The sequence below is a fragment of the Lagopus muta genome, chromosome 2 (assembly GCF_023343835.1).
Source record: "Lagopus muta isolate bLagMut1 chromosome 2, bLagMut1 primary, whole genome shotgun sequence".
Taxonomy (NCBI): domain Eukaryota; kingdom Metazoa; phylum Chordata; class Aves; order Galliformes; family Phasianidae; genus Lagopus; species Lagopus muta.
The window spans coordinates 58970202-58996350 of NC_064434.1; the positions used below are offsets into that span (position 1 = coordinate 58970202).

General features: G+C 39.1%; 1 protein-coding gene across 7 annotated transcripts in view; it reads right to left on the reverse strand.

Annotated features, from left to right (window-relative positions):
- Positions 1-26149, reverse strand: part of ZDHHC14 (zinc finger DHHC-type palmitoyltransferase 14) — a 515017-nt gene that overhangs the window by 84800 nt on the left and 404068 nt on the right. For 6 of the 7 annotated variants that reach the window (XR_007374980.1, XR_007374981.1, XM_048935635.1 and 3 more), the window contains exon 1: positions 25121-26126. The exons of the other annotated variant lie outside the window; for it this stretch is intronic. Coding sequence is in view for 4 of the 6 variants with exons in the window: in XM_048935635.1 (XP_048791592.1) it covers positions 25121-25371 (251 nt within the window). In the remaining 2 variants the exon portion in view is untranslated. Of the gene's footprint in view, positions 1-25120; positions 26127-26149 lie in introns of those variants that run through there. 7 annotated transcript variants of the gene reach the window in all.

The following is a 26149-nucleotide window of genomic DNA, read 5'->3' on the forward strand; positions in this document are numbered from 1 at the left end:
GACACCAAAAGTACAGGCAACTGTGCCTGTAAAAAAAAAAAAAAAAAAAAAAAAAAAAAAGTATGAGAATCCTGTTTGGGTTAAGTAGATGACGTACATTTGCTGAAAACAAACTTGTCAATTCCTCTGTCCTCCACAGAGCTCAATGCCAGTGAACTGTAGTGTAAAAAAAAAAAAAAACAACCAACAAGAATCTGCATAACATTGTTTAGCTGCATATTAACTGTATATTATACATACATGCAAGCTTTGAACATTCTTGTGGCAGTCTGGAGATTAAGTGCTTCAGTCAAACACAGGAAAGAATAATCTGAAAAGGACTGACACTGCACAATTCCTATCAAAAAAGGCAATTATAAATTCCAAAAAAATACTGTGCCAGTCAGCTACAGTAGTTACTAAGATCACCAATACAGTCTTTGCAACAACCATAGGATTCTGTGTCTAGTCAGCTGTGCAATTATCAAGGTCTCAGACACAAATGTTAGTTTAGATTAATTTAGACTTTATATAAAGAAACATTCAAAAGCAAATACAGTTTTTGTGAAAAGGAGGAAAGTTTATTTCACGTAGCCTAACACTGAGTATTTAATCTGCCACCTCTCCCAGCATTTGTTTTAATTTTACCATTCTCAGTTGATTTTCATCTTACCTTTCCACTGGAGCAGGTCCAGGAGGGCCACAAAGACGACAAGAAGACTGGAGCACCTCCATTATGAGGACAGGCTGGGAGCTGGGGCTCTTCAGCCTGGAGAAGGGAAGGCTGTGAGGAGACCTTATAGCAGCCTTCCAGTACTTAAAGAGGGCCAACAGGAAAGCTGGGGAGGGATTTTTTTAGAAGGGCATGTAGCAACAGGACAAGGGGAAATGGCTTTAAACTGGAAGAGGGTAGATTTAGACTAGATATTAGGAAGAAATTCTTTACTGTGAGGGTGGTGAGACCTTAGAACAGGTTACCCTGTGAGGTGAGGTTGTCAACGTCCCCTCCCTGGAAGCATTCAAGGCCAGGGTGGATGGGGCTTCTGAGCAACCTGGTCTAGAGGTAGGTGTCCCTGCCTAAAGCAAGGGTTTGGAACTAGGTGATCTTAAAAGTCCCTTCCAACCCAAACCATTCTGTGAGTCTATGAAAAAGGAAATAAAAAGAAAACAAAAAAGGAAAGCAAACTTCTGTTTATATGCTGTTTCCAGTATTTGTATTAAATGAGCTCTTAATGTGACTATAATCCACATAGACTCTCTTAACTATCAGGACTATCTAAGCTCTTCTACAAATAATTTACATTAATAGTCTATGCAATATATGTATTAATTAGTATTCCCTCCAACAGGCCAAAGACAAAACTCATCTTTGCTTAAAAATAAAGACTTTTCCAAAACTTTTGGAAGAAATGTTTCTTCAGAGCATATGTATTATAAAACAATGGAAGTCCTGTTAATAATTAAAAAATAAGTTGATTAGATATGTAAAACCTACTGTGATTTCATTTATTGTGAAATTTAGGAAATACAGTTACAATTTCTGCTGAATTTGTGAAGTTTATTTTAGGTAACTCCTTGCACTGCAAGGAATTGATGACGAGGCTTAACATTTCTGAAGAACTAAGGAAACCATTCTTCACTTACTCTCTAGAAATGACTGACATTCCCCCAAAAATAAATTGGAGTGATTTCTAATTCAGCAGGAGCCATTCACATCTCTACTGACTGTAACAACGTAAAGCATTTGCTTTTTCACATAAGCAAGTACCCAAGAGCAGATTTTTATAATTACAGTACTCAGAAGAACTCAAGGATCTAGACTTTTCACACTCAAGGTACCTGGAAGTCTTTCAAGAAAACCTGGAAATATTACAGCTGCTCCACAAGATTGTATTATCCACTTGATATTTAACTAGGTTTGCTTTAGCATCCTTCAGTCCTGACTAGGCACTACTGATTAACTCAGGACTGCACAAGAACCTGCAACCAGACAACAAGTCCTGCAAAGAGCAGTCAAAGCAGCCAAAAGCTGAGTTTTCTTTTATGTCCAAACATGTATCTGTACACTCAAGTGTTCAAAGAAGCACTATTCTGCAAAATATAGAGAATGCCTTCTACAAAGACATTTCCTGTATACCTTTCCATGAGTTTACAGCAGGCATTTTACAAACCCTTCATCTATAGATGTCTAAATCCCAGCAGGCTTCTGACAGGCACCCAAAGGAAACTACCATGCAAACAACAAGACAGCTATGGGCCACAGAAACAAAGCACTCAATTACCTGAGTATTCCTCTTTGCATGTATGCAAAAATCAAACCCTCCTGCTGTTACTGCCATCACATATGAGAAAACAAATTGGAGAACTGCATTTGTGACAGCTGATTTACAGTGACCATCACTCAATACCAGCAAACTAGAAACCTGCAGGAAGTACATTTACTGTTAAGTAGTGTTCAAAGAGGAAGTGCTGAGATGAGATGGTGCTTTGTTTAGTCAAGCTAAGCCTGAACTGACAGTTACAGAACCATAAGAAAAAGAGAGCCCCAGCCATCAGTTTAGGCACCTGAGGTTAGGGGCTGCACTGGCAGATGTATATGAACTGCTGTCACCACAAGAATAGCAGCAGCAGGCTTCATGGTATTTTGCATTTTTCCATGACTTCATTTACTTCCAGTTCTAACTCATTAAGGCACCTGTTGAGGTTTTGAAGGGAACCATTCTCATCCTCTATTTTGTTCCCTGTATTTTATCTTTTGATTATTTCATCCATGACAAAGAATTGAAAGCAGTATGGACTGTGACATGAAAAGCTGCTGGCAGGACAAAATAAACAAAACAGCTGCAAGAATTTGCCTTGTTTTAGGAACCTCTTCCTGGAAACCTTTTAGAAGAGGCACATTAGAATACAAATAGCAAACATGCTACTAATTAACTAGCATCAAAAAATAAAACTTATAATGAGATATCAATTTATCCCTCCACTGGTAAGGAAGTAAGATATTTGGGCATTTGCAAAGAAGATTTCAGAGCTGATTTAATATAATGCTCATTATCTGCTAGAAAGGAAGACTCAAATCAAATATCCACACAATAGAACTTGCTCAGCCAGCCAAGATCCAAAGTACAAAATCTCCTCAAAGACCTATTACAAAAGCAACAGGACAATCTACATACAGTTCAGGCCTTTGAAAGCCCATTTTGAAAAAATACTAAAAGCAAACACTGATCGGATTACCCAAATGTTCTGCAGGTACCTGTACCACTTCATTTCAGATCATGCTGAAGTACCAACAACAAGAAACCACAGATTTATACAAGAGAACTCCTTGAATTCAACTGCCTCACATTGTGCTGCAGCTCTCATGAAGTCACAACCAAATTAGTGTAAAACAAATCCCAAAGATAAACCTGGAGGAAAGTTTAACTTTGTACTTGTGTGGAAAAAAAAAAATCCAGCAGCATTTTTTAGTATTTTATTGTCCACTCCCCAGGTATTCAGCAAGGACTCTATCATAGACTGAGTATCAAAGCTTCCACATCCAAATATATCTCATTTTGGCAACATACAAAAAGTTATTTAAGGCAAAACAATTAAAGTTAGGCAAGATTGATACAGGATTTCAGAAGGCGGCAAGAACAAACAGCATCCATGTCCTCACCAAAAGGTCCGTGGTTCTGCCTTGGATGTGTCAGTGCTTACCCATTATAAACCTAACCAACAACTTCAGTTTCGCAATGACAGATTATAATAAAAATAACCACCACATGTTGTTGGTTTCATAACCTCCTGTCCTACAAAGGACACAAATCCCTCTTTTTGCAAATATCTGAGGACTCAAGGAAATCTTTGTGGTTTTCCATGAAAATGAAACTGGGTAACGTTCAAGTGACACTATACTTTATAACTTCTATATTACTGTGAAAGAGAATGGTGGTTTTTTAAATAAATGTTTCAGAAAGCATTTAATGATAACCAAAGGAGAACAAACGGCATGTCATCTCCAAACCAGCCTAGTGCTGTTACTCACCCTCCAGAATTGAAACTATGCACTACTGGTAAACCTCACACATAACACCCAAAGGCTGTCAAAAGAAGAAGATTAAATAGCCATACTGGTGACCAAATTTTCTATCTGAAATAATGAAGACACAATTCTACCACTATGAAACAACACAGAAGATTCTCCATGAATTTTACCAACCACATTATTCACTCCTAAAACAGGAACGACAGTTAAAATAAAGCAATGTAGAAATACAGTTAATAAAGCAGAATAAATAAAGCTGACTTGCAACGAACCATAACATGCTCTAAATCACATGCCAGTCAGATTTATGGTGGTTATTTAATTCTTGCATTAAAAAAGCAGAGTATAAAAGGAAATAGGTTTTAACAAACAACCCCCTAATGATTTAAAGTAGACCAAAATATCTTAAAAATACAGTGAGTTTTCATCCCTGAAGTTATATAAGACTTGAGATAATATATTTCAGAACATCTCTGTACAAAAAAAAAGTACCACAATTTTCTTTCCATCAAAAGGAAATGTTACAGTTTTTTTTTTTTTAATCTACTTCATTTTTTTTTTTTTTTTTTTTAATGTAGACTTTACAGTAACAAATATTTCTAGTTTTGGAAATTTGTGACAAAATATTCATAGAGTCTCAGAAAATCTGAAGCATCTTCTACCATGCATTTGAACAGTAAGGGTTTCAAATCATTAATAGAAGTAAAAATAGAACACTGAATACATACAACATTCTCACAGTAAAGCACACAGACTCAATGCAAAGCTAATCATGAATTTAAAAATAAACTATGAGTAATTTAAAGTGTTTTATATTTTTCTTCTGTATGGACTAGGGGAAATGGTTTTAAGTTGAAGGAGGGAAGATTTAGGTTGGATGTTAGGGGGAAGTTCTTTACTAGGAGAGTGGTTAGGCCCTGGAACGGGCTGCCCAGGGAGGTTGTGGATGCCCCGTCCTTGGACGTGTTTAAGGCCAGGTTGGACGGGGTCCTGGGCAACCTGATCTGAATGTGTATGTTTGGTGGCCCTGCTAGGCAGGGGGGTTGGAACTACATGATCCTTGGGGTCCCTTCCAACCCGGGTGATTCTGTGATTCTGTTGTTTTCTGATATTTGTGGCAACAATCTTTCTTTGTCAGTAACAAAGATGTAAAAAACGTACATTTGTAAGCAAACTACAGCTGAAGGAAGATGTTCTCCAGACAACAGCAACATCCCTTCTTGCTAACCGTTAAATACATTCACGTGATAATTACAGTATAAGTTTTGCATCACATTTTCACATAAAAGTTATAAACTTTTGGAAAGACTCAACAGAAGGTGGTCATGGTAACAACAGACAGTTCAATTCCTTTAGCATCACAGAATTTTTGTTTCTGCACGTTACCTCTGCAAAACCTACAATCAATTACACTGCCAAAACTGAAAACAGAAAAAAAGGTAACAGTAGTTACCATGCATTTCTGGTCTTTACCACAAAGAGTATAGCAGGGCAAAGACCAGGCAGCTATAACCCATCCCTATCTTGCAGATTTTTAGCATTCAATTATGAAAGATTTGAAGTTTGAAGTTTCAGCTCCACACAACTCCCATACAGTTCCCTTAACGTGAAACACTATTCTTTTTCCACAGCATAAAACTACACGTAACATCCACAATGTAACACTAACATACAGATTTAAATAATTCAGCACACACACCTCCTCCAATCAAAAAGTCCACTTCTCTCCCCATTGTGATTTACAGCCTTTGCTGGGGTCTAAGGGTAGAGACGCAGGACCTGAAACCATTAGCAGTCCTGGTGAGACTCACCAACCCCATTCTCCACATGAAGGATTAGAACTCTCTTTCAAGACTGGCCTTTGTGAACTTGCCTGTTCTCAATGTATTCTGAAGCTCAGCTTTCTCCTTTGCTAACAAAGGAACAGAAAAAAAAAGTATGTCTGAGGAGCAGGACTCCACATGCTGGAAAACAACTCCCAAGTTAACTCCAATTAAATGGAAGGAGTCAGCTGTTTGCTTATTAAGCACTGAAGAGCCTGTCAACAGTACTGAATGCAGAAGCTCAACTGCACAGGAGAAACCGGAGATCTCAAAGATCTCTGCAAAATAAGAGATCCAGAGGTGATAGCTCAACTGTCCAAATTGCTATTAGACTGTGAAAATTGCGTATAATAATTATTCATGCCACGAGATCCAGTGTCCTCTCACTGCTCACTTGCTCTAACAGCAGTTTAAGAGGTTATTTCCCATAAAAACTCAGAATCACGGAATCACAAGGTTGGAAACGACCTGCAAGATCATCCAGTCCAACCACCCTCCCATTCCTATTAGTACCACAAGCACTAAACCACATCTCGTAGCTCCTCATCCAGGCGCCTCTTGAACACTACCAGGGACGTAGTTACTCCAGCAACTTGTCTCAAATATACTTCAGCAGTTTAAGAGAGAAGCTAGCTCTCCTTCTGCTGTTAAGAACCAGCCTACTATCTTCCCAGTCAGTGGCCCATTCTGGCCTTTTTTCCTTTTTTTTTTTGCAAATGCTTTCATTGCTTGTACTCCTCTAACTCACAGGTGCCTTGTAAAATTGAGGTTACCATTATTTATTCTCATTCCAACGTTAACATCAGATTGGTAAACCCGCTCAGACATGTTAAAAAAAAATCCTAAGTAACAGTTCATCATAATTCAGATGTTCAGTACTTCAAACAACCATTAGAAGACTGGACTCCAAGACTGTTTGATGTAAGCCAAAATAAACATTTATGGCTTTACACACTTCGGTTTTGATCTCTCCCTCAGCAACGCTACTGAAACTTATGTACGCATGATCATAATACATACTGCAATTAAGAAGTCCACATTTCAAGCTCAGTGTATCCCATGAACCACGTAAAGTGTTTTCCAAGTTTTTCAGGTGTCAAGTCCCATCTTTTATTTTGGTTCAATTATTTAAGGTGCTGGATCATTCAGGCACTTCAGCAGAAGCGATGTGCTTCTCCCGTGGCAGACAACAGCTGCAACTAATAGCCACGTGTTTCCTGCTATGTGTCAAAATAATTGGTATGCTCATAAACAGCAACTCTGGAACTATGCGTGCACTACCTGAGAAATCAGGTAGGCAGAAACTAAACACCAGTCTCCATTTACTTAGTCCAATCTACCCCCATCCACTAAAGAAACTGCAAGTACTAGCAAACTGTTCCCATCTGCCATTCTTCTTGAAGGGCAAATGTGCAGGTTCAATCATTCCGTATTATGACTAGGTATTTCACAGCTAACATCTTTCCTCCGGTAAAAATGAAGCCCAAAAGTTCAGTACCATTCATTTATAAAAATTCCTCAGGATTTGCAGAAAATGGATTGATGTATTATCTTAGTAGGCAATAAGTTATCCGTTTGCTACTGTAGTATGTTTTTTTCCTACTAGAAAGAAAAATTAACTAGTTAACTTATATGAAAACAAAGAGTTTTTTGCATGCAGCAGAACTGGAAAACATCATCTGGTCATTTTAATAACCTTGTAAATTTTTCACATCACTCTTCATTAATTACCTTTCTGAAGGCAGTGACTATTTTCAAGTTAATTTATTCCCATATAAATCGTTTATGACAACTCTGAGCTCAAGGTTTTAGCATCCTTTTCAAAATATTTTAGAGTACCCAGTAGTCCTCCCCCTCCCTTGAGGGAGTTAAAAAGTCCTCTGTAACACTTCATGTGCATCTTAACAGTTGGAACAAATGCAGGAATTGACATATTACATTTTCCTCAAAACCCCAAATAGATTCCTGTCTCCCTACATTCAAAAATGCTGCATTATTAATTAAGACACAATAAAGAACAAGCTAATAGCCTCCTAGCGTTTTATAGATGAAGTCTTGAGTAATACTAACAACAGCCTTTGAAGTCACCCATCTCAAAGAAAATAACTACCTCAGAACCACCTCACGCAGCTTTGTCTAGCTTGCTTTATGGAAGTTTAATGTTGAAAACTCCACAGTCTCTGAGGAAATTTCAGTTTTTATCCATCCTTACGCATAGAAAGGGTTCTTTCTCTCTAGCCTCAAACCTCTAACCTGAATATTTCCCTGCTACAACTTCTGCAAGTCAGAACTTCCTGCCACATCTTGAGCAACGTGATATATTTATCATCACTCTTCTACATACCCAATGAATCACAGAATGGTTGGAAGGGACCTCAAGGACTGTGAATCTCCAACTCCCCTGCCACATGCAGGGCCACCAACCTCCCCATTTAATACTACACAAGGCTGCCCAGGGCCCCATCCAATCCGGCCTTGAACACCTCCAGGGATGGGGCATCCACAACCTCTCTAGGCAGCCTGTTCCAGCACCTCACCACTCACTCTGAAAAGAATTTCCCCTGACATCCAACCTAAATCTCTCCTCCCTCAACTTAAAACCATTTCCCCTTGTCCTGCAGCTATCAACCCTTTCAAAGAGTTCATTCCCCTCCTGTTTGTAGGCTCCCTTGAGGTACTGCAATGCCTGCAATGAGGTCACCCCGCAGCCTTCTTTTCTCCAGGCTGAACAAGCCCAGCTCCCTCAGCCTGTCTTCGCAGGGGTGGTGCTCCAGGTCCCTGATCATCTTTGTGGCTCTCCTCTGGCCCCTCTCCAACAGCTCCCTGTCTTTCTTGTACTGGGGGCTCCAAACCTGGACACAGTACTCCAGATGGGGCCTCACAAGAGCAGAGTAGAGGGGGACAATCACCTCCCTGTCCCTACTGGCCACCCTTCTTCTGATGGAGCCCAGGATACCACTTGCCTTCCATGCTGCAAGAACACACCGCTGGCTCATGTTAAGTTTTTTAATCAGGACCCCCAGGTCCCTCTCTGCAGGGCTGCTCTCAAGGACCACTCCTTCCAGTCTGTTTAAGTGCCTTGGATTCCTCCGGCCCAAGTGCAAAACACTGCACTTTGTTATGTTGAGCCTCATCAGGTTCACCCAGGCGCACCTCTCAAGTCTGTTGAGGTCCCACTGAATGGCATTCCTTCCTTCCACACTGTGAGGGGGAGAGGAGATCATGATTCTTCCAGCACTGTTCATAAAAGAAATTCCAAGTTTTCAAGAGTCATGACTTCTCTGAGGTTCATGGGGTGGCAGGAAGGAAGGGGAAGAGAAGGAAGAAATTCTTACAAGGAAAACTGGCAGTTTCTTTGACAATTTCTCTAATTTTAAGATATGTAGAAGGGAAGAGGTTCAGAAAATTTAAATTCAGAAGTTCATGTCATTTCTCAGTTTAACAAGCTAATTTATCACCTACTGAAGGGAAGCAATACTCAAGGGAAGGCATCATCCTTCACTACATGGCCCTTACAAATCACCCCAAGCATAAGAACTGTAAAGAATGAGGCAATTCTCCTGCAAAAGAAACAGAAACAAGCACATGTTCATGTAATTAAGTACATGCCAGTTCTGATCTACAACAACATTTTACACTGACGCTAACAACATTTAACTTTGTTTGTATACATCATAAACATGGCCTGCGATCTCTTTAAAATACATTAAGATTTCAGTTCAGTTGTTTAAGAGAACTGCACTCAAGTCTGAAAAGCATAATTTTATCTAATATGGTCTCTGCATATGTTCTTAATGCCACATTGATCATAACAGCAATACTGAAAGTGAAGTCCAGTCATCTCTAACAGATTCAAATAATAAACAGATAAAGGATGTACTTCTCAGCCCTGCAGAAGAAAATATACACATATTACCGGGGCTGTGCTTTCAGTGGTCCTTACCTTCTTTGAAAAGATTCACTCATATCAAATTCCAGTCTACGGGTATTCCTTTAATAAAGTGGTGACATAACTGTACACATAAACATAACATGAGATCTCAAGAAAGGGATGAAGATTGGACGCAAGCCCTCCTAGAAGCCATCTTCCATTTCAAAGCAAGTCACAGATACTGATTAAATTTCATTGATATCTCACCATAAGAACAAGACAGCCCCTTCAAAACTGTTGTTAAATAGAGAGAAAGGTTTGTTTCTCAATGTTTTTGCTGCAAAAAAAGTTTTGGTGGAACCTGCCAGCACAAGATGCATTCCGCTACCTTTGTCTGTGCTCCTCTTTCATTTCCACTGCTGCTGAAACCTCCTCAGCATCCTGAGGGTCCCTGCTTTAAATGAGGGCAGGCAGTAGCACAATATTATATATGAAAGGTCAGAAGTTTTGAAACACTTTCACTCCCACTGGTCAAAAGGAAGTGTGGACATCATAACCTTCAGAGCACAGGTTTTTTTTCTGCCCCAAGAAAAATAAGCTACACATTACAAGCAGCCTTGATAACTAGCTAAGGAATAAGCCTGTGCCAATTTTACTGAATAACAAATCAAAAAAAGCTCCACATAAAACTAAAGAACACACCAAAAAACCCCAACGTTACTCTAAGTCATACTGCAATAATGCAATGCATAATAACAAACAGCAAAGCTAAAGTTGTAAAGACATCTTCTCCATCCTGCCAGCTGTTTAGTAAAAACTAGTTCTTGGGACTTAGCACAGCTGAAGAAAATCTTTTCTGAAGCAAAAATAATCACACAGCATGTCTGTGGTGTATATGCTTGACCACAGACCTCTGAGATGCATCATCAGCACCTGGTCTTTTTATAACTACCACATACTGTTAAACATTACTTGGAGTTGTTTATAGTTTTTTTCCCCCCCACACATGCTAGATCAATGCTGTCACTGGAGAACTAAGCTGACCTCCTTCATTGCCTCCACCAGCAAATGAACTTTACTCCATTTCAGCCAACAGAAGGTGGAGTCATCTTACCAAGAGAAAAATTTAGAACCATAACATACGACAGAAACAAGTTGCCCTCACCTTCGAAAGAAGCCTCTACCAGTTTAAAATACAAGACCTCTCTGTCATCCACCAACAAACACACTAATAATGTTCATCATTTCATTCATAAAAACAGTTTAACTATTTAGGTTGACTTTTTCATCCTCTGTCAGGGTTTTGAACTTTATTTCAGCCATATCTTTCTTCAGTAAATTTAGTAAACTCTAACTAAGCTAATACTGGATTTTCTAACAGAAAGTGTTATTTAACTTGAAGTCAGGCTTGTCTATTGTTCTGCAAATACTACCATGTTTGTTCTATAAACTGTAAACTGCCAGAAGTCAAAGTACTCCAATTATATTTATTTTGCCTTTATGCTTTTATCCCATCATGAGATAGAGCACTGAACAGTCACATCCCATCTGGTGAGTTGCACAGAAAGCGTGCATACTGCTGCATCTTAAGGAACACAAGGTCAAAGAAATGCACTCTCAATTAAGAGTGAAAGACAAAGGTCTGCATACTCCTGCCTGCGTATACTAAAGATGCAGAATAACTCACTACCTCATCAGTATGTAATCCACAAGCCTGTCTTCTGGGCCTGCCCCTTATCAGGACATCTTTGGCCAGAGCCACAGAGCTTCACTGTTATGAAACATGAGCACAAGAGAAATTACAAACAGTAAGAAAACGAAAAAGTATTTCTGGACTGAAAAACACCACAAACATTTTGAAACTTTAAGGCACTACTGGTATTACCATCCCTAACAGCTGTCATTTCTGACCTACTCTTAAGATAATACTCATTTTTTACATATATACACATATACACACGCATGAATAAAACTAGACTCCAGGAAGAGAAAAGTAATTAAGATCTATGTATTATGCTGTTACTCCTTGCATTCTTAAATCTGTGCTGATAAACTAGGACTGTCAGTGTATCCCCATGAACTGCATCAGCATCTCATAATTTATGCCCATAGCCCACAGCAAGGAGTTAAAAGGATCTATTTAACCTTTTCTTGGCAGGATCTCCATCAGACATATGTTCTTCTCCCTATCCAGAAAGCCAGTAGTGCTAGAAAACACTAAGACAAGTTATAAATTTTTAAGATCATCTCCATTTTAATCAATTCCTCATGCTTCAACTTAACTGGCAATGAAAATATGTCAACTGCATTCAGCTTCCATGTGCTAAAAACAATTCTACAAGGCTTATACCACAGAGAATTCTTACACAAGAAAACTACTCCCGACAAACACAGCACACATTTGGGAAACCAAATCTGATCTGGCACTTCTGCTTTTCTGTAATATCATGTCTTTAGAACGTTTTCTACCATCTCATTTTATTTGACTGGATTTTTCCTTCAAACAGTTATTTCATCCTTTACTTTAATATGTAATGCATCATGTATACAATATTGTACACATGCAGTATGTATTACATAACTCACTAACATACAACTTTTAAAACTAGGCAGTATTTGCATTTTAGTCATTAAAAACCATATCACAAAAGTAAGGAAAAATCTTTCACTTAATCTTACCAACTATCAGCCTATACTCCTTTACTGAGGTACTTTCTACACTGTAATGAGTACCAGAGAAAACATTTTGTTTGTTTTCTGCATTAATATAGTAGTTTTTCACTGATACCGCATTTATATCTTATGGCGTCTTCTTTCTTATGCACAAGTCTATTACCCACATATTGATTTTTCATTTTCAGCCTCTACCTAATAAAGTGTTGGTAGAATACAATATATATTAGCATGTCAGGGTGCTGTACAATTGAATTATCCTCCTGTGTAGTCCAACACCACTGGTTACATTGATAATAACTAGAAAAGTCCATATGTATGCCAAAAGTTATTATGAGTTTCCTTATAGACATGCTTAGAGTAACTGAAATGAATTTCCAGAAGCAAATACAGCAGCAGACACTTCAGTTTCTGCCCACTCCTTGTTTTTTCCCTTCAAAGTTTTCTCTATGCACTGAAATATCTTCAGAAATTCCTAGTGCCACACTTCTCATTCAGAATATGAAGGCAAGCACAGCTGAACTAGACGCACTCATTCTGGAAGCATAACATAACACTTATCAGTAGAGATCAACCTTGGTTGCAAATTTCCATGCTCCTTAAGGCCTTGACCTTTATTTTGTAGTCAAAGATGAACTTGATTACAAGTATTCTTAACAGCTTATTTTGACAATGAATTACCTTTGCAACAGATGTCACTTCAATTAATTTCTTTGCATAGTCTTAAGAAGTGATGAACCCATGTTTTCCTTCCACAAATATCATTCCTTTGCTGTAATAAGGATTAGTACCAAAAACTGTTTAGAAAAGAGCTTTCAGAATAGAAACTAAATTTACTTTTGCCAAGAATAAGCAACCACGAGGTAATACTGCACCTCCAGTTTATCATTTAGCAACTCAAACTGTTGGTTAAAGTTTTCTAGGAGGTAATAACAGAAAGGTATGTGTATTGGGAAGGGCATGTTTATCTTTCAGTCAAGTTGGATGTTGGCACACAACAGTTTCACCTACCGAGATCCAAACCCGTCAGCTGCCTCTCTTATATCAGACTGTTTTTCTCATTCACAGCCAACTGCCTGCTTCCCAAACTCCTTGAGTGTGAGCTGAATAGAAAAGCAAAATTCCTATCCCACTCAATCTCTATACACTTTCCTCTGAAATGCCTTTCTGCCCCAGCACACTTGTTTGGTTTACTCAAGTACTGGAAACAACATTCCAGCTTCCAACAAATGGCATTAAAAACCAATATGCAATGTATTCTGTCCTTAGAAGAGTCTATGTTTTGCTATGTCAGAGCAAAAACAAGTTTTACTTTGAAGGTGAACATTCACAGTGGTGACTGGAACACTTCAGCCTCTCCAATCTAAGCTAAAGAAAAGAGAGCCTTCTTAGTGTCATGCCTTGTAGAAGAATGATTATCCTCTCAAGGTCTTATATTGAATTAGATTCATCTCTGTCACATTTCAGTACACAGCTCCTTCCTTGTCTTCAGCTCTGAAGGAAGACAATTCCTTCTGCTCTGATTAGTTTTAGGTGCCTTATCTAACCATATCATTTTAAAGGCCAAACCTTTTACCATATGTTGAATAGAGACATCCACTCCAACTGTCTCTTGCGTGCAAACCATTCAATTTTCCAGTAACTGCTTTATGATTCCTCCTGCATCCTACCACACTGAAACTTTCAACATTTACAATACCAAAGAAAACAAAACATCCAAGTATGCAGCTGAATGAGACTACAAAGAAACAAGCAAATAACCTGGGGAAATTGCCATCTCAGCTGAAGCGTGGCAAAAATTGCAAGGATTTTGAGAATATTCCTTTTCCTTGTTCAGTACATTTGTAGCTAAGTCAGCTGTTCTCACACAAAAACAGGTGAAGCACTCTAGGAGCTCTTTCCTTAGGTTCTCTTATTGAACCAAGGCAATACATCGGCTCCACAGTCCAGCTGAAGGCAACACAGAAAGGGATGAAAGGCTACACAGGCAGGGATGCAAGAACAATAGCATCAGTTACTGCCTCTGCGCTGCGCTACAGAATTGGGTATAACGGCTGTTTTAGAAAAAAAAATAGAAAAAAGATGAACAACTAAAAAACCCTTAACGTGTTATTTAAAAGACAGTGCAATTCAAGTTTTGTTAACTGTGATTCAGAAGTAAAATGCGGTTAAGATGTCAAAATTCTTGCAGTCTCTAACAGAGTCTATAAACAACCAACAGCCTATAGAGGTGCTGTTGGCACTCTCACAGATGCCAAATAAAATAGGACTACACAACAAGGTTCCTCAGGACAGGGTATAGTTGCAAACCACAGCTATGGTGATTTGGCAATCTCCTCCTCCTCACTTCCCCAGTTCCTTGCACTAGGAATAACGTGCTTCTGGCTTTTCAGGGCGTCAACTCAGGGTCATAAACCAGCAGACAGCTTTTCTTTGTGTAGGCAGAAGAGATGGATCAGCTTTCCGCAATAAGGGAACTCCCTGAACTGGTTCACTGTTGGGCGGGGTAAAGAGCAGAATCAGGCACAAGAAACAACTAAAGTCTGGGAAAAAGGAAGAGGCAGCTCCATCCTTTTTCTCAGCCACCTGTGACCATTAGATTGGTCTCACTGCAAGTGAACCAGTTAAACAGGAAGGATGTTCCTAAGATGTGCTCTAAAATTTTGCTTGAATTTACAAGTGGATGCAACCCTGACCCAACAACAACAACAAAAAAAAAAGCAGACGTGTCTACAAGCATGAAGTTCACTTCAAAAAAAACAAAAACAAAAAAACATACTTTCAATGTGGTACAGAGAGATATGGCTTTGGCTTCTGCCAAAGGATGCAGAGGTTCAGATGTATTTCACCAAAATAAAATATGCTCTGCTTCATTTACACTTACTCCTCTTATAATTGTTCCCACTTTATAATCCAGAAATGCATACCTGCCTTACTGCAATTATTTATTCTTTTTTAAGCAAATCAGTGTTTAAAGGGAGTTTGGAATAACCTGGCATGCAAGGTAGTATCCAATGATAACAAAACCAGTGCTCACAGCTTTTCAGACAAACCATTTGACCTTTTCTGTCTACGACTACAGAAGCTGGAATATGGCGTCTATTAAGGTGCAAGACAATCTGAAGCTGGAGCAGTTCAGCAGCAACCTGCTTCTCCCTTGATGGAGAACAAGAGAAAGGTTTCCCATTCCCCAAACAAGGACGGGAACAACTTTTCGACCTGGCCCAAGCACAAGGAGAAAGATGACTCCATTTTACACAGCTGCACAATAATTCATAATGTTAGGCAAATGCAATATAAATCACAGTTACTCATGGGGAAAAGAAGTGTACATATCCCCCCCTCTCAAGACAAAGGAAAAAAACACTGTATTTAACCTTCATCTATACTGCCTATTTCCCTCCTAAATTTCTAAATGCTAGCGGACTGAAGCTTCAAGTTTAAATCTTAAGACTATATAATGCTGAAGTAAGTTCCCTTGAAGCAAGCATGTAATAAGTGGGCCACTAAAACAAGATTAAGGTTATCTTCCTACGTATATCTTCTGCTGTCTTATAGGAAGGCATGCTCAGAATTATCACAGATGACAAAATGGTACCAACCCCAGGAGATTACCCACTCCAAACCCTCTGCTCAAAGCATGGTGGAAGCTCCTCAGGGCTGTACCACATAGGTTTAAGCAACTCCACAACCCTTCTATGCTCAGAGTGTACAAACATAAAAACAGTAATATAATATGGGGGGTTGGACTCGATGATCTCTGGAGGTCCCTTCCAACCCCTACAATTCTGTGATTCTGTGATAAAAAAAACACAAAACTCACCCACCAAACAAAAAACTACTCATGTTTTTTTATTGTTTGGTGGATTTTTTTTATTTAACTCCCCCTGCTACAGTCAGGTACTTACACACCAATAGCCCTGACCCCCTTCTCTCCAAAGTAATTCAACAATAAAACCAGAAGTGAATACAGAACTCTTCACACAGCACACACCAATCCTTACAGCATACATTTTATGTACCAGCAGCAATGGCCACACACAGTGCATACTGGGTGCAGGAGAGAGTTCAAATCCTATCCAGTGCTGAAGTATCTTAGAAGTTGTATTTTGTCACTATATAGATGTATTATGAGCAGCAGTCCTGAATAACTCACACAAGAAAATTATAGCTTCGATACTGATGCAAGTCATCACTACTCTGTAGCTTTTACTACTTTTTTTTTTGTGCTTTTAACTGCTTCATGTAGTTTCATTTAAGGAAAAAATTCAACTCTTCCACACTAGAAAGCCCTCTTTGCCAGCAAGACATATTTAGTAAGAAATGCATGCATAAACAGCCACATCATGAAAACTTGCATCATGAGCACAAATAAGCACACCAGCACACCTGAAGTACAGTCTTACACTTGCTTCTGTCCTCAGATAGTGCCATTCACAACCAGTGGGCTAGCTTACAAGCATACTGAACATACACAAGCAGGACTGATATTCTCTGAGCTGACTGAATCTCAGCAGGGAGGAGGGTGTGTAAAATTTATTGCAATCAGAAATTAAAGTTTTATATGGTCTCGTGTCTCTTACTTTTCTAATGGAACATGAAAACAAAACTACAAAGTTCAGCCCTCTGCCAATGTTATTTAATGTACATTCATAAAACCTAGTAATATACTGAGTGATTATGCCAAAATAACAAGCTCTGGTACATCTTTTTCCTGCTTCTCCATTCTTAGGAATGGATCCATATATATGTGTGTGTGTGTGTGTGTATATATATTTATTTATAAATATATGTTATTGTTTTAAGTAACAAGAATATATTTAAAAAAACCCACATCCATAACTTTAAGTGAATATATAAACTCAGTGCAGACAACGTAACTGTTAACTGCATTTAACATAAAGCTCACAAGCTACAGATTTTGCTTGTCTTAACTTCTCCGTTTTCAACTTAATCCTCAATATTCTGTTGAATTTCCTGCTTTGCAAAGTATTCCTATTGCAAAGTATTATAACTTAAATTAGAAGAGAAGGTGGCTGCGTATTCATCACAACAAATGTGTGCTGCTGGTGTTCATTGCAGTAACCAACTTAAGAGGAGGGCAGGAGTGGAAAACAAAAACAGCTGTGATCTCATTAGCCAAGCTCATTATGTAAGACCTCATTAGCCACCATCCCACAATAATGTGAATAAACCCTGTAGACACTAATGAAAAGGAAGCAATCACAAACCCAGAAGCCAAATATTCATATTGCCCTACAGCTCACCATCACCCCAGCAGTTAGAGTAACGCAATCAAACTGGGCAAAACACAGCCCTGCACACTGTTGAAATGCCATGGCCAGACATCTAAGCACAGAACACCCTTTGCCTAATGACAGCAATACAGACAGGATCTCCAGGTGATCATAGCCTCTCTTCCAGAAGAAATACGTACAGAAAACACATAATAAACTCATATAGTAATATGAATAAGGAAAAGGTTACCTAGAACAAAACTGAAACTGCAAAATGCTTTGGTTTCCATCTGATTATTTGGCCTAAGAAGTGCTCTGAATTTTTATGCTAATAACCTTTAATACTTCAACAACATGAAAAATACAAAGAAAATTCTTTTTGTCCATTACATGTTGGCTCCATCTTCATCTCCTTGATTTGTAAAGAGTTCAATCACTTTACAGCACCTTTTTTTTTTTTTTTTATTAAGCTCTATATAATTACAGCCCATCTTTTCAAAGTTTAATAAAACTTTATCCATTCTATCTGACTTCAGGGCATTTTTCCATCAGCTTCACTAAAAGAAAGATGAGCAGCACTGTCGTGCACAAATCCTTATAGGCAGCCTAGAACTCAAGTGAGCATCAAGTACCACTGCCTCACTTAAATAATCATCAACCACAGTGACAGAAATTTCCTAGATGATTACATTTTAAGCATTTTTAAAATATCCCAGTATTTCAAGCCAGTGTTTGATGGCTGTGGGTTTTTTTTGTTTGTTTGTTTTCTGTTTTGTTGCTGTTCATTACTTCTTAACTGGGCTATTTTCAAACAATCACGTAGCTTTGAAAGTTAAAAATATTCTCAGTTTTCTACCGAAGTCATCTTCCGTTTTTCATTATTACTTGCTCATATTTGGATGCTCAGGCTAACTGCTTGAAGTTGTGCTACCATATAGACCCTTACCATACAAAAGGGAACATTAAAAGGCTTTGCTTTGATGCTAGATACCTAAAAGGTTTAACTTAGTCATTAGAAGGGTATTTATATTTTAAAGCATCCAGTTCGAACTTCATGTCAGTTTCTATGGAATCTACAAACAAGTCCAGACATTAACAATTTCTTTTCCTGCTCAAAAAAGGAGTGAAAGCAACAGTTTTGTTCTAGTCCTAATACCTTCTCATTCGAAAAGATAACTTTGTATTCAACCAAAGGCAAGCTAATCACATATAGCATTTCTTACAAAACAAAGTATAATCACAAAATAGTAATGCAACACATTTATTACAGAAAATAAATCATATAGCACCACAGATTTTTCCCACAATGAGTCCAAATTTAAAAATGAGTAAAAGAACACTAAAAATATTACCTTCCCAGCAGGTGCTCAATCACTGCTTCAGGCTGTGACAGCATTTCCACTACATAAAGGTAAGAAAATTAACTAAACTTTTGAAGTCACCTGCTTATCATTCTGAAAGGGATAGCAAGTATCAAAGGTGAGAATTTACAACTCTCTACAGCAATCAAACTGAGCTACAACAAGAGCAGTGCACTATTCCCCATCAGACCGCTGTGGAGGAAGACTGGCATCAGGCAAAAAAGGACCACAAACCTTCCCATTTTACTCCACAGAAGCACATACATGAACAATCCCAAGCCGTACAGAGAGTTCCTCAGGGTCTTTAGGGGACATTCCATCTTCAAAGCCAACATTACTTCCTACACACAGTTATACTTTCTATTTTCATATCCTTCCACTCCCACAAAGTGTGGGGTGGGGAAGAAAGTGGAGAAGATGAAGCTGAGATGCAAGTAGAACTGTATGTGAGAAAGAAGTACCTTAAACATAATTTTTGGTCTTTTAAAATTTGATTTCTCCATGGAGCAGTATGAGGCCATCCAAAGCATGCAAAAAAAAACCAAAAACAAACAAACAAACAAAAAAAAACAACATGTACCACTTCACTTATGGTTACAAAACCATAAAATGCCTCTGCAGTTTCAGAGGAATTAAAGGTACAACTTTCAAAATATAGGAGAGGTTAGACTTTGGTTATCCTCAAAGTTTACTCTGAAAAATGAAGAATAATTATAAGAATAATTGAATAATTATCCACTTGCAGATAAAAAGACCAAGCCTTGAAACACAGAAGTGCATGACCTAATATCAAACGCTATTAGTGCTCTTCTGAGTAAAAGGATTTTGGTTTATATCATTTAATTCATTCAAAGCAAATTTAAAAGCTTAAACAAATGTACCCACCCAGTGAAGTGCTGCTATAAAACAGACTAGAACAGAACCGTTCACTACAGGGAATATACCTGCACAGATCCATGAGAAACAGATAAACTAAGGAAGCTGTTCGTGACCAAGGGAAGGAAAGTCACTTGTCAAGGAAAACAAGTATGAAATACATCTTGACTCTGAAAGATATTTGATTCTGACAGATAACGTTTTCATGGTAAATTAAGCATAAAGAATAAACAACATCTGGTCAGAATGCATTATGAACGTGCTGTATCATTCAGCAGATAATATAAACTAAGTAAAAGAAATTAACCCAAAAGATTGGGTTTATTGTATTGCAAATCTTCTTCACTAACACAGCAAAGGGACAAACAAATACTGCCGTTTACTTTTTAACAATGTTTTTTGAGCAAAAAAACTAGGGGAAAACTTGCCAGTATGCACTATCAAGCACCCACTGCCTTCCATAGAGGAAAGGATGGAGTTTTCCGCTGCACAGACATTTTAGTTTACATCAGTTTTTACTTTAAAAGCCATCTTGACACCTTCATCAGGAAGTGCTCTGCAGGCTTATAGTTGCCTTAACAGCTGAAGTCACAACCAGTAGCACGCAGCAACACGCAGCTGAAGGACGTGGTCATTGTAAGATGCAAGTAACCTGCTCATCTTAGAAGCAGAGGAAGAGAAATAAAGGGGGGTTATGAGATGAAGGACATTCCACATCCTTGGATACAACCTCATACTAAGAATTCACCTCACAAGAGCAGAAATCCTGTCATAAGATGCTCATCGATACCCTGGTGAAAGCACTCAGCTTGCTAACATCAGTGTTTACACACTGAGGCTCATCACAGAGAGCAGCAGCAAGTGGCACTGCTTTACCATAACGCACGCTATAGAAATCCAATATTGAACCATCTAGAGCACATCAGAAAGCGTGACTCATGGATGTCCTCCAGTCGCGCTGGCTTTCAAAGTGGGAGGCCTGGGAGGAGCTGCCAGCAACCATACGAGCAGATAGGAAGCAATGATTAGTACACACATATGCACATGCTCAATCTCAGTTTAAATAATTTTCCAGCATCTGTCTTTGGGAAAACAGTGCAATTACACAAATGCTTACAAAAATCAAGTTTTAACTAGCTCAGAAAATCTCTAGTTGGTTGGATCAGTGCAAGTGTCACATTATATCAGAAGTGATGGGGCTCTGGCTCACATTTACAGAGAAGAGCGCGGCACTGCCTCAACCCTGCCGGCACCCAGCCATCTGCTCCAACCTCCTCCCGGAGCTACTGACCCCGCAACCGAGCTGACAGGAGAAAACCTGACTGTGCCTGAACAGCATCTTCACTTACATCCACCTGCAACTGGAAACTTCAAATGAAGCAGCCTGGGTACAGGCATGTTCCCTCCCATGCCTGCTCCATGAAGGAGCTGTGCTGGCAGCCAAGGGTGGCTCCCGGCAGCAAAGCCCATCTACTGCAGCTCCAAATTCTTGAAGTTTCTGCATCTATATGATATTTGCCATTCAATAAGATGTCTGTTTTATACACCCTACTGTCTTAAGTAAACCATTCAGCCTCCATTTTGCTTTATTCTAACAAAAATAAAAAAATCAGTAACCTGAATGACCCCAAGCATGATGGTTTCTTCCCTCTTGCTGCAAGTATGCATACTTACCTGAATAAAAGCAGTAAATATGAAGTGCCTTAATTTCACCTGCTTTTATGGCACCAATAAAGGACTTTACATGAGTGTAAATACAGTGGTTGGATGGGCCTGGCACAGCAGTAGTATCTGCCCTTTGGTTACTGATGCTGCCTTTGCTCTAGGGAAATGAATTTGTTTTCCAAGCTGGTCATGCAGATACTTCCACATGAGCACCAATTAGTTTCCTATAAAAATGTGCCTCTGTATAATGGCACAAGGCAAGGGAAAGTACAACAAAAAGCCAAAATGATAAAAAAAAAAACCACACCATGCTGATAGAGTCAGGAATTTAATTCCAAGATAAAATAACATACTCAAAATTTAAAGACAAGTAAATTGTGATGCCTAGTCTTTTAATCTTATGGATTTTGGAACATGTAAATTGTAGGAGTACCTCAAGCACAGCATCTCTGTTGAGTCCCAGAAGTACTTGCAGTATACCATGTTACATTTAATAGACAGATTACACAGATGAAACTGCTTATTTGCATTCTCTTATTTCGAAAGGGGCCAGGGGCAGCAATTATATTTTTTGCAGATGGAAAGCTTATTGTGTTGGAAGATTTCTATTTATTTGTTGGTTTTTTGTTTTTGTTTTGTTTTGTTTTTTAAAGCATATTCTGGCTTACCTCTTTGAAAATGAGAAAGAGTGAAATGATAAAAGGAAGAAGTTGTGACATACTTGGAATATTTGAGAGAAATACCAACTGAGAAAAAGGAATAAAAACAACAAAGCAGGAGCTTGGAAAAAAAGCAAGCAGGAAAAAGCACAGAAGCACAAATGTGAAGAAACGTGAAGATTTCAAAGGCATGGTTACATGTCAAAAGCTATACAGGTCAAAATGTATTATGTATGTTTGCTTTTGGAGAGCTACAATTTGTTGATTCAGAGAAACGCATTTCTATCCTGGCGATGAGTCAAAAGCATGAGACAGCTCAGGATGAATGGGTGTCAGAGTAAAACAAGAGGTATGAGAAAACGATGTTAGGGGAACAAATGAAACCAAAAGGATAAGGGATCAAGTGTTTGTGTCAGCACAACACTTTCTCAGAACTAAGCTGTCATATTCATCTCCTTCCTCCTCCCCCTGTTCTATCTGCAAATGGGGAATGACTTTGGAAGTTAGTATGCATTTTCCAGTTTCTACAATCTAAGTGAGCAAAACCATTTCTCCATCATTAGCAAGAAGATCAATCACAAAAACATACACCGTATTTTTCTCTTCAGTGACAGCTTCACCTAACAGTTCAGATAAACAAGGCATACATCTGTTTAGAAATCACTTGGGTCCATATGTACACAAAGGAGTGAAACATTTCCATCCCATTCTGTAGCAGCTTCCTAATCCAATCAATCAGTCAAGTAACAGAAGTGACATTTAACTCAAGATGTTCTCAACCTATCACTAAACAGCAACTTCAGACCTCTAACAAATGATACAGTTATAAACTGCTTCAGAATAACACTAACAATAACTGCCTAAACAAGAAGTTCCCTTTTTCTTCTATGAGGTTATCAACCTGTCTTAGTTCAAAAACCACAAGCATGCTGAACACTTCTCAGTCTTAAGGCTGGAGTGGTGGTAGGTGTGGTTGCTTTTGATTCAGTCTTCAGAAGACAGGTATAATTTCAGTCTAAGTACCACTTAATTTTTGTCATAATAAAGTAGGCTTGGTCTTTAAGTATCATTGCCATACTCTCTTCATTTTACTCTTTTCCTTAAAATGAGAATGCAAGTAATGCAAGAGTGACCAAAGAGTAGTATACATGCACAGAATTTTACGTAATTATAAGAAGCCAAAGATTTGTCTTTGCTTCAAGACTTCTAGCAATTTTATACCAAAATGCCATAATCTAAACACAGTGGTGGTGTTTGACTCTGGCACAGTGCATAACCAGCAGCAGTAATTAAATCAGCTACCAGCTGTTCCTGCATTAACAGTTCTGAGTCATGCAACTGCAGAGAACCTTTATCTCTAAAAGATTCAACTCTTAGCTTACAGTTTTTTTTAAATGTATTTTGTTGCTTAACAAATAAGTTTTACAACCATGACATAAAGCATTACAGTTCTGATCCTACATTTACATTCTGGTATTTGCCAAAGTCCAGAACTTCCCCTCAGAGGGTTCACTGATGATGATGAGACTGCATACAGAGGCAGGTGTCAGCCCTTGTTTCCAAAACGAGGCCCAACCACACCAAACAGGAGAGAGCAGTACCCACTCCTGATGCAGTTCCATCAGCAGGTACATTTGATACCTCCTTAAAAACAGGAAAGCACACTTGCAATAAGCAGACACAACATCAACCATGTTATTCCAACTACTCAGAGGATACTCAAGAAGTTCCACAATGTCTACAGAAGATTCACAATGAACAAATCCCTCTAAAGTCATCCGGAGCCCACAGAAGACAATTCATCTGTGAAGCTCATGTATATATATTTAGCCCCTGGTCACATGCTGAGAATTTTTATCTTCTCAAACGTTACTAGTTCATTTAGAGGATGTCTGTTTAACCAGAACAATTTAGAGTTCACTAGCATCACTATCTTCTTTAAAAGACACCACATAGCAATCTAGGCTGTTCAAGCCTACCTCTATTAGCCACAAACCACAAAACAAGCTACAGTTGTTTTAAGTTGCAGTAGGAGTAGCGCTTCAAAAGGAATTCAGTAATTCTTGTAGTAAAGTATTTTAGCAGGTGGAGAACCTTTGCATTCTGAGCTTTAGAATAAAAAAAGATGAATGGCATTTCTTATATCAAGTACCTAATTCTTTATCATCGTGCATCCTTAATTATGCCATCCCAACATAAGTACAAAAAAAAAATCAGCATTTTGGATTTGCTATAGCTGCATGTCCACTCGACAGTGACAGGAAAGATTCCTAAAGATTCACAGAAAAAGGCCTTAAGAGGACACTAGAAGTTTGCTTACAAAATAAATCTAAAAATCTAAAGCAAATGTAAGTTTCAATAAGATCAAACTCATAGCCCGCTGTTACCATCATACACTGAAAGTAACACTATCACTGGCAGACAGCTATATAGGTATAGAATTGTACAGCTCTGCCTCTTTCCTACTAATCTGGAAATCTTGTCCCCACGTTGTTAAATGATTTCAAGAGGGAAAAATAAAAACTGGCTCATTTATGAACTAGCGAAAAGATACTGCTTCTCTTGTGCCTGGCTCTGTGACAATGGGCCGGTATTTTTACATCAGTCAGCTTTGATTCTCAGAAGAACAAGTGAGGGACAAGCAGCTATCTCTTGTCTCAATGTCCCAAACCTGTTGTACACTCCTTCTGCAACAGGAGCTGGAAACTTGCAGCACAAAAGCCCTACCACGCTCAGCCTCAAACCTCAGTTTTGCACAGAGCAGAACAGCAGCGCATAACACTCAACATCTTACCGGGTGATATTTTCAGTTACATAAATCAACGTTAGCCAATGTCAGCCAGCACCCTCTATGACATCTGGATAAACACCCTCTTACTGCTTTCAGACAGCAGATAAATAGTAACAGGCAAAGTGTGAAGATATGAAGACTTTAATGTCACTTACTCAAATGCAAAGAACAGCCCGCTGGTGACCAGGATAAGCACGAGAGTCAGGTAGAAGACTCCGGTCTGCCGAGCCATCATGATCCTCCCATTGCAGAAGAATTTGTTCCTTCCAGGAAAAACCTCCCATTTTCTCTTGGGAGCTGTCTTCTTTTTCTTATGGGGAGACTCCATGGGAGACGAAGAGCTGTGTGTGCTGATCTGGCTGTATTCGCAGTCTTTCATGGGCCCACTGCCACCTCCAGGTGTCATCAAGAGAGAGTACTGTGTGGGGAGAACCCCACCAAGAAGTACACGCGATATAAATCTGTGCAAAGCTCCTGCTGACGGAGGCAGCGCTCTCCTCCAGTCCCACTTGAAAAAAATGAGTTCTGCTACCACAGCAGCAATAGGGGCACTATGCACACACGGGTTAATTCTTCAGTTACCAAAGATGTCATATCACAAACGCTTCCAAGGGGTCCTTCCTTCCTCCACCAGTTACAAAACCATCATGTAGGGGAATCCTTTGTAAAGCAAATTTTGACAAAACGAGACCAAAAAGAAAAAAAAAAAAATTATAAAGCAGCTCAGCTGTCCAAAAATAAAATTAAAAAAAAAAAAAAAAAAAAAAAATCAGTCTTTTTCTTCTCCGAGTTTATTTTCGAAGGGGAGGGTGCTTCTTCCTTCCCACGCACACCCCGAGAGCTCTCTCCGCGGGTCAGGAGGTTGGCCAAGGCAAGGTTTAGCAATCGAGTCTATCATTCATAGCGATTTGGTATAATCCTCCTTCGCGCAGCAGATTTCACTGCTAAAAATGACCATTGCTAAAACGCTCCCCCAAGAGACACGCGTAACAAATCATTAAAGAAAGAAAAAGCAAGCAGCGCGCGCGGCGCGGCTCCAGCTGCAGCTCCCTCCCGGCTCTCCCCTCCGGCCGGGGAGGAGCGGCGGCCGCTGGCTCAGGGCCGGGGCCGGGCGGACGGCCGGCGGGCAGCCGGGCGGCAGCGCCTCATCCCCCCCTCTCCGCCGCGGCGCCGAGCGGAACCGC